The following is a 12,307-nucleotide window of genomic DNA, read 5'->3' on the forward strand; positions in this document are numbered from 1 at the left end:
CAAATAACATGAACCCACACAGCACTGCAGGTGCCAAGCAGAAACTAAAAACTTATTTCGAAAGCTGTAAACATATGAGCCATTATAGAATATAGAGAGACAACCATCTAAAACATACCTTTTAAATAATAAGTAAATGATGTATTATTCCAAAATGCTATTGCCTAGCTTAAAATCTGCCATGTTCACATGAAACTGCACCTTACACTTTTTACAGCATGCTACAAATGGAAACAATGAGTTTCTGTCAAATGAATAAAGGAAACTGAAAGGCACATTTGTGTGTGTGTGTGGTTTTGTTTTGTTACTTGTTTGTTTGTTGTATGTTTGGCTAGTTAGCTGACTGGTCTTTGGTTGGTTGGGGTTGTTGTTTTTTTTTTGGGGGGGGGGTTGTTTTTTTGCTGAGGTTTTTTGTTGTTGTTGTTTTTTTTTTGGGGGGGGGGATCACATTTCACTTCAATATAAAGCAGTTAGTTTCATCACAGTCAATTATTTCATTAAAGCATTCAGACTGGTCGTCATCAGAATGTCTAATATTTCTGAAACAGAAAGTGATATCACTCTCTCTCTCTCTCTCTCTCTCTCTCTGTGCGCGTGCGTGTGTGCGTGCGTGCATGCGTGCGTGTGTGCGTATGTGTGTGAGAGAGAGAGAGTTTGAGTGAGTGTGTGTGTGTGAGAGAGTGAGTTTGAGTGTGAGTGTGTGTGTGTGTGTGTGTGTGTGTGTGAGAGAGAGAGAGAGAGACAGAGAGAGAGAGAGAGAGAGTTTGAATGTGAGTGTGAGTGTGTGTGTGTGTGTGTGTGTGTGTGTGTGAGAGAGAGAGAGAGAGAGTGAGTGTGTGTGTGTGAGAGAGAGAGAGAGTGTGAGTGTGTGTGTGCAAGCACTGTGTATTCATGCAAACCAAAGGGAATCATTAAATTTCACACTGTATGAAAATGACCTGCCTGACTGTCAACATGTTTACAAGAAATTTATCAACAGCTCTGGAAAAGAACTCAGGATGGTGAGGGGAAAAAAAAAAAGAACAAAATCTTTATCATGAAAAAAAATCTGATCCGCTCACAACACAGCTTAGGCTAACAAAAAACAATAAATAAGAAAATGAAAATAATGATTACAAGAGTAATGGTTACAACATCGATAATATGTAAGATTACCTCCTGTGTTCTTGAATTCTGTGAGCAATGGAGTTAAAAAAAACAACAACAAAAAACGTGTTTTGATACAAGCAAAACTGGTGATTATTCTCCATGCAACAGCAAAACTCAAAATTTCTGAACAGCTCTGACAGCGACAATGGAAAACTTTCTTTATGAAGCTGTGTCTCAATAGATTTTCAATCCAATAATATTCAAAATTATTACTAAAGCTTCACTGGTAAACACATTAAATTAAATCCACCCCCGCCCCCTAAACACATACTTGTTCTATTTCCTAAATACCTTTTAGTTTTGCTGTTCTAAAAACAACTGAACAAGAATACATAATTTGTGAAACAGTGAGCAAAGAACTTTTGAAGCCCGCTGTGAGTGTGTGTGTGTTTGTGTGACAACAAAGCATGTACACAGAACAAAGTGTATTGTCAGTGTGTGTTGATGTGTGCACAGTACATATATATGTAAGGCTCCCTCCATGACACCCATTAATTAACATCATTCCTTTACATCTTTCATCAGTTTTATCCTGTAACATTACATCCTGCAGTTTCACTCATTTTCCAGGTTTAAACATGAAATATCTAGCCACTTTTTAATTTAGCTGTCAATAAAAACATACATATACATGAACACCACATTAAATGAGCCATTTTATTTTAAATTAAGTTGTAAACTGTAAATAAAAGCAAAAACCAGTCACAAGATTTTTATTTTTTTAAAAGACCAAAAAAAAACAGTCTTAAAACATTTAGCAAACAATACTTTCAATGTATGCATTGCAAGCATGGAAAGCTCAGCTGGTTAAGCACCAAGCTCACAGTCCAAAGGTTCTGAGTTCGAATCACAGAACACCTAAGACAAAACTGTTCAGTGTTCTTACTCTCAGTATCAATCTGAACGTGTTGTTCTTGTTCTTGTTGTGTAAGTGTAGTGTTAAGAGTGTTATCAATGGGTGTTATTGTTGGAATGTGGGAGCATGGCCAGACTGCTTTGTGGAGCAAATGCTTACATGTCACCTTTTTGTCAGCAACCATGTCAACAATTTCTCTTTTAGAGATTATGAAGTACTCTTGTATCCTGTATCTTGTCCTCTCCCCCTTTCCTGGGAGTCAAGTTGGCCATGTCACCCGAGGTGGGTGTTGACGTTAAACCCAAATTTAAGTTACTAACAAGTCAATTCTCAAATATTCGGCTGAGAAAATGACAGCACTCGTCAGTCCTGCACACATGTATTATGTAGATATTCAAAACCTGGTGAGCTACTTCTACAAAGCTCTACGAAACATAGAAACTATCAACCTTTTTAGGGTGGTCTTGATGTACAGTTCACGTCTGCATTACACGGAGCTATTTATTTAGTCAGTGTGAATAGACTATCCAACAGAAACACTTAAGAGTATAATTAACACTGCTATGCTCAAAGCTTTCAACAGACACCTACAATATATAGTGAAGAATAATGAGAAAAACCCTCATTCATATCAGCCTCTATGGGTCAATATCCTGCAGTTTAAAAATTTTCAGTATACCTAAAGTTTACATTCTGCATCTGCAGAAATAATGGGGAGGAAAACTGCCAGAAGCAAGTGAACTCTTAGTCTGCAAGTTAAAATAACTAGCTTAAACTAAGACGACGAAGAAAAAAAAATCCTGAGCTGAGATAAGCCTGAAGGCTGGCCCTCTATCAAACCAATAAATCAGTGGGGTAATCTGATAACTGATTTCCTCCCCTTAGGGAGAACCAACCCACAGCAACACGGTGTAAAAATAGGCACCTTGTTTGGGTGCATCACATACTGCAGAAGCTACCCCCCAGAGAAGCCCAGCGATTTCTCACATACAGCGTGAAGAGACAAAGAAGAGACGCATGAAGAGACAAAGACATCAAGAGTCATCCCCGCCTCTTCAATATCAGAAGCTAAAAGAGCCCAGAAGCAGTAAATATCAAACAACAAAACCAGAATGACTGCACCCCACTTGAGACAAATACAGCAGAGCTCCAGAGAGATGGCCTGTTTCTGAACAACACCACATACCAGCTTGCATAGAGGAAGATAATGGGGGAAAGGAGAAAAGTTCCCATTCTACCCTGGAGCCATTAGAGACTGGAATTCAGAACACAGTTCCAGACACAGTTGTGTCAGCCTCCCCTGCCTCCAAACTCTTGCTTCCAGCCTGGGGAGGTGGTGGCCCCTTTCCAACAGACAACTCCGCCATTCCCTCACCCCCACCCCCTTCATCTTCCTCAACTATTCTTCAAACCTCCTGCTCTCTCTTCACCATTGTGCCAAATCAGCCAAGTACTTTTCAAAACATACATAATTTCGATCTCTGTCTCACCCACATTCCGTTAATTACATAAATACTAAAATTAAATGTTCACCCACATTCTGTTACTACATAAATACCAAATTAAATGTCATCTCCACAATTTTATGCAAACTGGTAATCTATGGAAATAGAAATGAGAAGAATACAAACCAATTCACATGTATTTCATGACTTTATCAACGACAAAGTGAACAATGAAAAGGAAACACATACAGGTTTATTTCTACATTTCACATGCATCATAATTCTTTTGATTATTCTGCACTATGAAATCACTATTTATGCATAAAGTAACAAAGCATGCTTATAAGTCTAAAATCCACACTTAACAATGAGACTCACCAGATGGCTGGCGTTTGGCGCTGAAGGCATGTATATCCATGGGCGAATAGATCCCTTCATGCACCACCATCGTTTCCCTGGCAGTCTGCTTGTCACATGCATGAATAGATCGTGTGTGCCAGTCTGTCCAGTACAGAGTGTTTTCAAACAATGTCAAGGCAAAGGGGTGTGGCAAGCCCTCCTCAATGACGACTCGCCGGTTTGACCCATCAAAATCACAGCTGTGAATGTAATGGAGCTTGGCGTCAGCCCAGTAGATCTTGGAGTCGTCATAGTCTATTGTCAAACCATTGGGCCAAAAAATGTTGTCACTGATGATGACATCTCTGGAATCCTGGTTTCCGTCCATCCCTGCCCTTTCGATTTTTGGCACCTCTCCCCAGTCCGTCCAGTAAACGTAACTGAAAACAGAAATTATAGGAACTGATGTGGACTGTCTAAGGTAGAAATTGTATAAATGAAGACGATCAAATTTCAATGTTGTGAAAAGACATAAAACAATTGAAGTTTTCTTTGAATTGATATCTGTGTAGTTTTGGTTGTTATGGGGTTGTTGTTGTTGTTGTTGTTTTAATCAATATCTGTGTAGTTTTGTTGTTTTGTTTTTTAAATCAACATCTGTGTAGTTTTTTATGTCTTTTAGTCTGAGTCACTGAGTACAGAAAAAAACTGTTTCCTTGAGAACAATCACAGGCTTATAGTCATCAAGGCATGTCTCCCACCCTTCACACACACACACACACACACACACTCATTCTGAAGACAAACTCAACAAACTTTCCCTTTATCACCTTATGGAAGTAAAGCTGGGGGTAAGGGACAAACAGTTCTGATTTATCCAAGTCTGAATCCTCTCACCCCCCAAAATGAGCAAACCAGAAAGACAACAACAAAAAATGGATGTAAGACAGACGCTGTGGAGAAACAAAAACAAACATTGGTATCATAATTCATGTATGTATTGGTGATTTCAGACCTTGAAGCAAAAGAAAGCAAGAATCACACAGTAATAAAAATGGAAGGGGTGTAGAAATCACAGACAATGAACACATTTCTCAAACTCAAAGACGTCGACAAGCGCACAAATCACCAGCACTTCACATTCTCAGCAACAGAAACAGAAACATAACAATACATCACCATATGAAAATGAATTGTTTTTCATTCCTTTTGACTGATCTGTGGTAAACAGAAAGCAATTCTAGTTCCCTTACTTCCAGTTTTTCCCCTCACATCCCCCCCCCCCCCCTCCATTTTTTTTTTGCAGATATTCTTTCTTTCCTCCATCCATTTCCACCCTGATCCTTCCTCTCTTCCCTGTGTCTGTCTCATCTCCCTCCCATCCCACTGACCTGTGTATCTCAGTGTTCCATCTCCACCTTCCCTGTTCTCCTCACCTCTCTTCCCCAAACCTCCTCTCCATCTCCTCTCCTACCATCCCACAACCCCACCTCATCACCCCTAGGCAACTCCTGTTTCATTCCTTAACTATTTCCCACTGGTTGTACATATCTCTGTCTCTGTCTCTCTCTCTTACAAATACAGTTCATACACATTCATAAATGCTCACATACACAGTTTTCTGTCAGAACACATATAAACATGCAGACACACATACACACTGACACAGACACACACATACACACTCAGTCTAGATCTTGGGGAGTGGGGAGGGCGGCGGGTGGGGGAGGGGAGAAACTGCACACAGCGGAGCCGCACAACAGGCACTCGATCAGACACCTTGTATCAGAGGGGAGCCCCATCAATAACAAATGTAACCTCCATCCCGGCAATGCACAGCGTTGCACTCTCCAGACCCCAAGTTACAACCTCATAGGGCACAGGTCAGCCATTTACTCCCTGATTTACCACATGGGGAGGTGGGGGAAGAGACAGGGGGAGGGGAGGGTGGCAGGAGAGGGGGGAGGGGAGGGGGGGAGGAGGTGTCCCTATAAGTGACTGTCCATGGGAGATTAGGTTTATTTATCTACCACCCTTCTCCTCTCTCCATGGCTCATCCCACCAGGAAGAGAGGTGGTCTTGTGGTTAGGAAGAGTCTAGACACTGGAAGGGTAAAGTTTCAATGTTCCATCCCCCAACAAGAATTCTTTTCTTTTCTTTTTTTTAATGTTTCATCTTGTAATGTAAGGTTTCTCTCTCTCTCTCCATAATGATAATGTCACTGTTATCTCTCTCACACAAAGTGACAAACACATTTATAAATATAAAGCTTGCACGTGCATGCACTCACACACACACACACACATACACACACACACACACACACACTTTTATTTATAGCATGAGTGACAAAAACTGGAAATGAGAAGGAAAAAAGTCTACTCTTGTGCCAAGACTGTTGGAAGTCTGTTGCAATCACTGTCACAGGCTATCAACTAAGCAGCTAACTCAAATTAATGAGTGAAAACAAAAAACATGAAAAGAAATTAAGTAATAAAAAGAAAGATATTTCCCAAACCAATCCCAACTGCTGCTCAGTTTCTCTCACCAGTCTCACTCCTTCCTATTATTTGTATTAATGTAATTTTTAAATAAATATATTATCATGATATGTATCATTGGCTCTCACTCCAACAAATGTATAGCATTAGTAAGACAGGGCTGTGCCCACTGGAGTTTGTTCCCCGCAGATCATGACGGTAATACCCAGATCAGCTCAACTGGGGACATCCCTGACACAACCTCTTGCAATCAGCTGGATGTGCACTAATAACAGGATTTGACTGGAAGAAGAGAGACAGGTTGTGGTGGCTCATTGACCTTTATCTTTCCTGCTTCAATTTTAGCTTTAAACCCAGTCTACTGAGTGTGATTCTCTAATTTAATCAAAAACCCATACTGTTTGGGTTGTAGTTTTGATCTGGCACAAAACAACATTGTTCAAAGTATCAAACTGATGGCGCCGTGGACCTAATTGAAATTCTGTTGATTTCCTTTGCCTCCCTACACACCCCTCCCTCCTGCCTTCAGAGCAACGAGTGTCACCAGCATGCCGCACTGAAAACACTACCAGCCCTAGAGATGATTCTGTTTTATTTCTGTTTTTTGTAGTTGTTTTTTAATGCTGCCACCTTCTTCATCAGTTCACATGACTGAATCCACTGAATGTCAGACAATGAAACCAGCCAATGATTGACTGGCAAAGGAAATTCCAACTGGATTGCCAAATCTTTGTTTTCTTTCTTTCTCCCCGTCCTCCTTCCCCCTTCTTTCTACAGTGTGTCATTGACCAACTGCTGAAAAAAATAACTCAAGGTCTTCTTTTCTTTCCTAAATAGCAGAAGGGTCCAGTAAATGACTTCAGTGAGACACGGGGAGAGAGTGAATGGAGTACTGGGGGGTCAGGGGGTTGGGGGGACAGGTGAGGGGAAGATGGTGGAGGCAAAGTGGCAGGGGAAAGCCCTAGGCTAATGTCATCATCCTTGATTTACCATCTATTCAAAAAGCCAGATGCGAGGGATGGGGGAGGGGGGGGGGGGGTTGAGGAGTGGGGTTTGTTTTGTTTTGATTTTTTTTCTGCTTTTTTTTCTTTCTTCTTTTCGCTGCAAATATGGTTGCTGACTCACTTATTCTCTTTTAAACAAAGGCAATCTGTTATTTTCTAATTATCTAAATCTCTAACCATGAAGGAAATAAAATTAGTCTTTTTTAAACTGTGCACACACACACACACACACACACACACACACACACACACACCTGGGTGTTCTTTACTGTTGTTCCAGATTTTCCTCCCACCACAAAAGCAACATTATCCTAACCTTCCAAGAAGGATGAAAAGGTGTTGTTCTAAACATCTTCAAATATCAAACAGAATATGCTTTACAACATTCAAAACAACTGAAAATAATATTAAACATAACATACTTTATAACATTTAAAACAACTGTCTGTTTTCCATAAACTACAAGTCAGCTGGCCTGTCCCTTGACAAAGTTTTTCACAAACTGAACACTTGGACCAGCCACAAGAGGTGTCTTTTATATGAGTGTGCTTAAGTTTTATTTATCAAAACAACTGTAAAGTATGCCATAACTACTCAAAAAACGAACAGATTTTTAAAGAAAAAAAACAACTTTTAAAACCCAGATCATTTCTGATCCACATCATTGCAATGTTAGGTTCACGTTTTATACCCAGACTGGCCAGAGATAAAATGTTTTCGCTCCAAAGAATGAAAACAGACAGTTCACAGTCCATCAGGCTGGGCAAAGGCCAGTTCCAGCTGGTGAAGTATGTCCAGCATGTTAGACTGGAACAAATCTTGTCAAACAATTAACCTCTGGTGTCTGAGGTCAATAGTCTCCTGGACTCTCTGTAACGGGTAATATCATAGGTATTACTTCATGACAGCAACACCTGATATTAGGTCTACGGAAGGAAATCTGGAATCAACATTTGGACACTGAGAAAAGTAATCTGGAATTTGTGTGATAAAACATTTGAACACTGAAAAAAATATTCAGAAATATGTCACTTAACGCTTTAACACTGACAAAAACGCTGGTCAATTACTGCGGTAATGACAAAGTGACCAACTATTCCAATCATTAATTGCTTTACTAGTAATTCTAAAAGAATGGGCAAGAAGAATAAAAATGGGTAAACTTTGTTTTCTTATTGAAACTGAAAGCAAAGATGAAGTGGTAGATATGAGACCAAAGCAAGAGATACAGGAGAAAAGAAAGAGATACAGGAGAAAAGAAAGAGATACAGGAGAAAAAGAGATACAGGAGACCAAAGAAAAAGAGACAGAAACAGATGGCATGCAAACACATATATTCAGAAAAGGTGACACAGTCGGTACAGTAAATGAGACAGAGACAGAAAGATAGACCAACAACAAAGGCAAAGAGCAGTTCTCTGTGTGTCAGAGTGTATGCATACCCAATGTGCAATGGGAGGAGGAGGAAGGGGTGGACTGGAGGAGATGGGGACAGGGAAAGTGTGCATGTGCGAATGCAAGTTTATGTGTGTATGTTCATACATGTACAGTGTGTGTATGTGCACATGCATGAATGTGTGTGTGTGTGCACACGTGTGTGTACATGCCTGCATACAGACGCATGTGAGTGTGTCAACATGTTTCGTGTATACAGATGTGTGTGCGTGCGAGTGTATGTGAGACAAGTAGAGAGGGGGAGCACAACAGCCCCTGCACTTGTGACTACCTTCCGCCAAGGTGAAGAAATTCACAAGTGACTGCCCGGCAACCTGTCTTTGATATCGTATCAGGTAACACACAACCACCAGACTCTCAGCCATCCCAGCTAGGGACAGAACAAAGCAGGTATGGGGTAAAGGGGAAGGGAGAGGAGTATGACAACCACGGAAACCCTGTGTGTTTGGAGGGAGTGATAAAGAGAGCAGAGAGAGGGGGGTAGAGACTGACAGGATAGAAGAGAGAGAGAAGAGAAACGAGAGAGAACGGAGAGTGACAGAAGAGAGAGGACAGAGGTGAAAGAGAGAAAGAAAGAGGACAGATGAGAGAGGTAGGGGACAGGGGAGATAGAGAGAACAAAGGATAGTGAGAGAGGAGGGAGAGAGAGAGAGAGAGAGGAGAGGAGAGAGTGGTGAGGAACAGAGAGGGCAGAGACTGAGATAGAGAGAGACAGAGAGAGAGGGAGAGAGAGTGTGTGTGTGAGAGAGAGAGAGGGAGAGACAGAAAGAGAGAGAGACAAAGACAGCAACAGAGAGCAAGAGTAGTAATGGAGACTTTTCAAACTTAAGGTCCACACCCAATCCAAACACCAGACAGCAGCAGCTGATAGTGGCCCAGGGGTGGTGGCAGGATGTCTGTCTCCAGTCTAACGCCACACAAAACGGGTGGGTGAACAGGTTTCACAAGGACTGCATTATCTAACAAAGTGTATGCTCTTTACTTAGCATGGCTACCTGCTGGGTTCCTTAGTTTTGGTGTTCTTGCACGAAAGAGTCGGAGATGATGTGGAACTGGATGTGGATATGGGGTGGGGGGTGGGGGAGGTTGAGGGGGAAGGAGAGGGAAGGTTGAGGCACTGTTTGAAATTTACTCTTATTCAGACATCTGCTCAATACAATTTAAAAAAATATATATATATATAATTATGCAAACCATTGCTAATACACAAGTATATTACTATATATAACTTGTGCATTATGTCTGACAGATACACACACACACATGTACATTCCTCTATTCTCATTTCTTCTTCTTTTTTCCCTTTTTTTTTTTAATTATCATTACTATGCAGCATGTGTGCATGACTGTGTGCCCCTGTTCGAAAGACAGAATAATACAGAGTCACAGTCATGAACTGTGAAGCTCTCTTCCCCCGGCCAACCCCCAGACAGTGCCCCCCCCCCTTCCCCCACACCCCCACCCTTTCCCCACAAACTCGCAAAGCACCTCTGACCAAAAAAAAGTGCTCCAACCAGACACAGGGAGTGGGATGACCCGTCAGCCTGACAGTGCCCTCTGTCACTGCCACCTGAGCAAGCAAAGCCCAAGAGGACTTTAAACTCCAGGTACACACATCATCGGTTTCTTTTTCTTTTTTTTCTTTTTCCTTCTTTTTTTTTTTTCTTCTTCTTCAAAATCCTGTTCCTTCCCTAATCCATCTTGACTGAGCTCCGGAGTTTCTGATGCCACTTCAAATCTCCATCTGTCTATGCCAGGACAGGCACGCTCTGAAAGCTGAAGCACTTAAAAAACTTCTGTCATATGTCAGAAGTGTCGGCGCTTCCCGGAGTGGAGAAAACTGGAGACGGAACAGGTATTTCTGGGGGCTGAACCATGGTGTAGCCATGTGCGTGGTGTTTGCCTGCGTGCATGGGTTCGCATATGCGTGCGCACGCATGTTTGTGTGTGTGATTGTTTGGTACAATCAGTAAATATGTTGCTCCCCCACCCCTCCCCCAAAATGTTTGGGGGTTTTTTTCTCCTTTTTCTGGCTTTCACTTTCAAGGTAGAAGTTTATCTCGCCTTTCTGTGTCTGTGTGTTGGGGGTGGTGGGAAGTGTGTGTGTGGGGGGGGGGGGGGGGGGGAGAGGGTGGCAGAGGGGTTAGAAAATCAGAAGACAGAAAAAGGGGGGCGAGGAGGAGGGGTAGCCGGAGAAGGAGAAGGAAGGGAAAGCAGAGGCTGCCATGCCAAACACATACTGACTGAAACATGACACTCTGTGTGTGTGTGTGTGTGTGTGTGTGTGTGTGTGTGTGCACATGCGCGCGCACGTGTGTGTGTGTGCGTGTGTGTGTGTGTGTGTGTCTGTCAAAATCTGTATGTGTATGCAAATGCATATGTGTGTGGGGGGGGGAGGAGGCGGTGGGGGTTCTGTGAGTCTGTGTGTGTGTGTGTGTGTGTGTGTGTGTGTGTGAGTGCGTGTGTGTGTGTGTGTGCGCAAAAGTGTGTGTGTGTGTGTGTGTGCAAAAGTGTGTGCATGCATGTGTGTTGTGTGTATGCATGTGTGTGCTAGTGTGTGTGCATGCCTGTTCTGCATGAGACAGAGGGGGTGGGAAGAAGAGGAAGGTTAAGGGGAAAGGGAACAAGAGGTGGACTTGTATGCTACTGACTTTCTAGCTGTCAAATGCCACAACAAAATATAACTGAGGTTTCTGAACAAAAACATGGATCCTGCTATGATCCTGACATACCTCTCCCTCTTCCTACACACACACACACACAGTTCCGTTTGAGTTTAAGTTTCTCAAGGAGGCATCATTGCATTCAGACAAATCCATGTATACTCTACACCACATCTGCTAAGCAGTTGCCTGACCAGCAGCACAATCCAACATGCTTAGTCAGGCATTGAGTGCAAGCGCATACATTTTTTATGCATGTACCTATCCTGGTTGATTTTTCGATTGAATTTTTCCAGAGGACAAAAATCTCATTGCCATGCCATGTTGAGTGATGGTCTAGAGGTAACGCGTCCGCCTAGTAAGCAAGAGAATCTGAGCGCGCTGGTTCGAATCACGGCTCAGCCGCTGATATTTTCTCCCCCTCCACTAGACCTTGAGTGGTGGTCTGGACGCTAGTCATTCGGATGAGACGATAAACCGAGGTCCCGTGTGCAGCATGCACTTAGCACACGTAAAAGAACCCACAGCAACAAAAGGGTTGTTCCCAGCAAAATTCTGTAGAAAAATCCACTTCAATAGGAAAAACAAATAAAACTGCACGCAGGAAAAAATAACAAAAAATGGGTGGCGCTGTAGAGTAGTGACGCGCTCTCCCTGGGAAAAGCAGCCCGAATTTCACACAAAGAAGTCTGTTGTGATAAAAAAAAAAACAAATACAAATACAAATGGCTTCTATTTCACTGCGCTAAGAGTGTGCTGTACAGGAGACCTCAGTTTATCGTCTCATCACAATGACTAGACACTCCATTTGATTTCCCAGTCAAACTTCGAAAAAAGGGTGAGACTGGGGTTCTAAGCTTATCTGCCAACACTGTGTCCACGAGTGTCTGGGGAC

The 12,307-nt window shown here is 42.2% G+C and overlaps 1 protein-coding gene across 1 annotated transcript in view; it reads right to left on the minus strand.

The window, feature by feature from the left end:
* LOC143286808 (low-density lipoprotein receptor-related protein 6-like) overlaps positions 1-12,307 on the minus strand; it is a 49,501-nt gene that overhangs the window by 19,757 nt on the left and 17,437 nt on the right. Inside the window, exon 4 of the mRNA XM_076594606.1 lies at positions 3,829-4,229. Coding sequence (XP_076450721.1) covers positions 3,829-4,229 — 401 coding nt within the window. The remainder of the gene's footprint in view (positions 1-3,828; positions 4,230-12,307) is intronic.

This window comes from Babylonia areolata, chromosome 10, assembly GCF_041734735.1.
Source record: "Babylonia areolata isolate BAREFJ2019XMU chromosome 10, ASM4173473v1, whole genome shotgun sequence".
Classification (NCBI taxonomy): Eukaryota; Metazoa; Mollusca; class Gastropoda; order Neogastropoda; family Buccinidae; genus Babylonia; species Babylonia areolata.